The sequence below is a fragment of the Solanum pennellii genome, chromosome 2, assembly GCF_001406875.1.
Source record: "Solanum pennellii chromosome 2, SPENNV200".
Lineage (NCBI taxonomy): Eukaryota > Viridiplantae > Streptophyta > Magnoliopsida > Solanales > Solanaceae > Solanum > Solanum pennellii.
The window spans coordinates 45,523,293-45,527,995 of record NC_028638.1 but is presented as its reverse complement, the minus strand read 5'-3'; the positions used below and the strand labels follow the sequence as shown (position 1 = coordinate 45,527,995).

The window sequence follows — 4,703 nt, the reverse complement described above, 5'->3', positions numbered from 1 at the left end:
CCTAATTTATTAAATTTAAACCCGTTTTTAGTAGCCAACTTGACTTTCAAAACGTATAAGCACCTCAGAAAAAATGTCCACAGATTGCTAATTCATTATGCCAACTTGATTTGTACCGGTTTAATTAAGTAGGTTCATTGGAAATCATGCATAGCACGTTATATATCTTATATATTCAATTACTAGAGTGTTATTATTATGGTTGTTGTTATGATTTGATATTATATTTAGAGAAAAGGGTTTGATATATCTCTTAATTTTGCAATTTGGAGCTGATATATCCCTCGTTATGAAAGTGGCTCATTTATGTCCTTACCGTTATATAAACGGTTTACATATACCTCTGCCGTTACAAAATGAGCTCACATATACTCTTCATTTAACGGAAGTTAAAAAATTAGTTCTAAATTTATATTTTTTTACTTTTAATCTTTTTAAAAAAATATTTAGGGGTATATATGATTCTTCTATCAAAGTTCAAGGTATATTTAATTTTTTTTCATACATAAATTATTTTTTGACTTCTTTTATAATAATTATTTGAGTTTCTTATTCTTATTTTTTTTCTTTCTAACCTTAGTTTAAAGAAAAAAAATTTGAATTGTTTTTTTTATCTATATTGTAATTTGATTTTTGTATTCGAAGAAAAAAGTTTTGTCATCTACAATAAGTTTTACAAGAATATTAGTGAAACATAAATAAATTTGATTATCAAAGTAATAATTCTAAATTAGTCATTGAAACAAAAAAAAGTCAAAGAAAATTTGTTTGACGAGGATTAAATTTATTCACATGGGATTATATTTTTTAGAAAAAAATAATAAGAAATTAGATTAAAATTATTTTTTTTTCATTTCCATTAGAGGATAAGGGTATATGTGAGTCATTTGTTTATAACTACGGATATATATGAGTCACTTTCATAATAAGGGTATATCAAACCTTTTCCCTTATATTTATGTAGATTGTTGGGCTTATTAAATAAGTTGATGATAAATTTACTTATTTTTTTTGTTTGATTAGTTTCTTGCTCGCATTACTTTCTCTATTTCAATTTTGAAGTCGCATTTGGTTTTAATATATGACCTGATCTTGTCATTTTTGCTACATGCCCAAACAATTATTTTTTTCCCATTAAATTTAAGTATTTAACATGGTTTTGGTTCTTTTTTTTTTTAAAATTGAAGAACCCCGTGCTTTTTTAAAAAATTAGAGAAAAAGTATCAATTTGGAATTAATCTCTTATCCGAATTTGTGCGTAAATATCAAAATTTTTAGAGTCAACTAATCTTTTCTTTGATCAATTCTTTTTAGGATAACTTATGTGTCAATATTAAAAGTTTGGAAGTCAACTATTCTTTTCTCTGATCAATTCTTTTTTATAAACATTTAAATTGGTAGTTATAGTTATTAATAGTGAGTTTATTTAGTTTTAAATTTTAAATTTATTTTTTAAAATTTCAATTCATACTCAAAATTTAGAAACTATATATATACCACATAAATTTAACCATGAAAAAATAAGATAGTTAATTAACTTTTGTTTAGCGGGTAAAGAAATTTCAATTTAACCATGTCCACAGAGTCATTGTTTAGTACACTCAGGGTGTTTTGTACGCAAAAGAGAAATATCTTTTGATATTAAGTTTAACAACCACAAACAAAATATATATTATTACAAGTTTAAGAACCTCAAAAAGAATTTAACACACACAAAGACGAAGTACTTTATTATTGTGATCTTATTAATAATAGATATTCTAGCGGTTAAAATAGGTAGGCTCAACCCATCAAGACCCAATCTAACGAGCTACAGAGTAAAATGGGTTAGGACAGACTGATCCTTTTAATTAAAGAACATATAATATAGCAGTTCAATCCAGCCCTAAGTGTGCTGTAGATTGGGATGGATTGACCCTTAAATCGAAAAATGGATGATATTGGCCTCTTAGAAAAAGTATCAAACTTTGATTCTGATGAGCATGACATTAATACACAAAAATTAATTCATGAATTACACATGCTTCAATGAATATATATATATATATATATATATATATCCGTTCATATTTAACGAAATATCTTGGTTTGGACTCCAAGAACGAAAAGGTTTGATGAAGAACACTTAATTTTTAAACGAACTTTATACAACATTGAATTTAAATTCATTAAATTAATGAGTTCTAAATATTGAATAGTTAAGAAAAAATAAAGACAATACTTCTTCAAGCTTCCCAATATAGGGAGAAGGAACACAATGTTAATGGGTAAAGAAACTTGTTGATTCCTACACCTTGATTTAACTACCTTTTGATGGCGATAGAGGAAAACGTTAAATACATTCATTTGATATGCGATATAGCTTTAAAAGGGATTTATTTTGAACTTGTAAATTTTAGAGATTATATTTTTTCTTATAAATATGAAATTCTCACAATTTGTGAAAATTTATCAAAACACTTCCAAACTATATATACAAGATCATTGAGAAGAGGCTATTATATTTGTTCTACTCCTATCCAAAAAGGCCAATCTTACGGAATGATCAAATCCTAACCCCCATAATAAACCATCAAAATCGCTTATTCGACACAAGTCAATGTCAAATTTCTTATGCTTTGTAATCAATTACTACTAATTAATTACACTAGCAATCAACAAAGAGATTCATGAAAGCAAAAGCAAATTTTAGCTTATAATAAGCAAACAAAAACATTCAATATTTTATTACACATGCATATAAATTACATAGGAAAGCCATGCCCAATCAATTAGAGATACATCACTCATACATTAAAAAAAAAACAACCTTTTATTCAAACATTTGATGAAAGGAAATAAAGTGATAGTTTTTTTAAAAGTGTAGGTAGCTCCATCAGAAGTCATAATCATCGCGATCCAAGAGAAGCCAAGATCCATCTTCTTGTTGAACCATTCCTTTGTTTTTCTCAACCCACCAATTCACAGGAATGCAATATTCATCTTTCAATCCGTCCAACTGCTTGTTGACAAGTGAGATATCACGATTCACCTCTAAATTAAAACCTGCTAAAACTCCCATACCTTGAGTGCCAGCGATTCCATGCAAGTACATATCTAGCGAATGCCAGCCAGTAAGGTGTCCAGGAGCCTTCACATAGGGAGATTTTGTGGTGTCAATCATTAGCTCCTGCCCAACGTCAAAATATCCAATAGGTGGGTATAAAGGAAAAGTATCCAATAAGTTACGAATTCTCAAAATACGAAGCCCTATTATTTTGTCAAATGCTGCCTTAAATTGGAGATCTCCAACTTTAGGACATGCGAATGGAAAAGCAGTGACTGGGAACTCTTTGCCATTACTTGCTTTGTTGATTTTATTGAAAGCTATGTCAACTGCATTCAGAGTTGCAAGTGATGCACCAAGGCTGTGTCCAGTCACAGTTATGCTCACCTCTTCATTCTTATATTCCTCCACCAATCTTTTCACTTCTTCCATTACCTAAAAAATATATATGATGAATTATAAATATATTTTTAGCCTTTTTTCCGACTAATAAATAAAGTACATGTAGTACCTGATCTCTGGCACTAGTCAGATTAAACTGTGATCTTGAACTGGATGCTGTATAGACATTATAGAAGCCCTGATGCACCAAAGGTTGAAACAAACCTCCATCACCAAATACTTCTGGTGCTGGAACAAGTACAAATTGAAGGTCATTAATAGCCTCCAGTGTCTGACTTGTTCCTCTCCAATTAATCACAATATCCCTTCTTCCTAGTGAAACTTTACCCTCATCAGTAGCTACAGCAATATATCCCATAAAATTTGATTCCTTACTCCATGCTTCTCTTGACAATGATTTCACGAAGAAAACACCATCAGGAAGTGGAATGGATGCAGTAGCATAGAAAAATTTGGTCACACGATACTTGGTTGGGTCAAGTCCAACCTTAGTAAAAAGGTTTTCCATAGAGTATCTGCTAGCTCCCGCATATTTAGACGCTTTTTCTGTAATGAAAGTGTCATAGATTGCTTGAGCCAATTCTCCGTATTGAATGATATGTTTACGAAGATCAAGATCCAAGGGGTTTAATAATCCTTCCCAATTGTTTTTCCCACTGAGTTCCTCCCATTTATCAGCCATGCTACCCATATTCACTCCTCTCTTTTCTTTTTCTTTTTTTTTATGTATCTAATTGTTTTTTTCTTTCTTATTTTGCTACGTTTTCATATTGCCCATCTCAAATGCTAATTTATAGTGAAGCGATTTCATTTGTTATTACTTATCATGAAATACGCTTCTAATTTTTAATTGGATTTAGACAACTCAATAAACAAGCAAACATTAGAATCGATCTCGTATATTTAAAGGATTTGATACATCTTATTTAATTTGTACTCAATCTTTGTAAAAGTGATTGTGTACTCAATATTACTAAAATTTAAAAGAGAAAATTGTATATAATAGCAAACTTTCATTATTATGACTTCTTTGCACATAAAATCACTCAACTTTCATTGTCAACTCAAAATCACTCAACTTTCATTGTCAACTCAAAATCACTCAACTATGACTTCTTTGCACATAAAATCAATCAACGTATTTAATTGTTTTTTCATTAAAATTTAGTGACATGAAATTTTAATTATTAATCAAAATTTTAAGAATCAAATATATATGTCTATTTAAACCATCTAATGATCCGCCCATTTAACT

General features: G+C 29.3%; 1 protein-coding gene across 1 annotated transcript; it reads right to left on the bottom strand.

Annotated features, from left to right (window-relative positions):
* Positions 1-2,692: 2,692 nt before the first annotated feature.
* Positions 2,693-4,267, bottom strand: LOC107009243 (phospholipase A1-IIgamma-like). Its single transcript, XM_015208548.2, has 2 exons — positions 3,558-4,267; positions 2,693-3,481 (listed from the first exon to the last, which is right to left on the bottom strand). The coding sequence occupies exons 1-2, from the start codon at positions 4,137-4,139 to the stop codon at positions 2,876-2,878; spliced, it is 1,188 nt and encodes a 395-aa protein (XP_015064034.1). The 5' UTR covers positions 4,140-4,267; the 3' UTR covers positions 2,693-2,875.
* Positions 4,268-4,703: the final 436 nt, after the last annotated feature.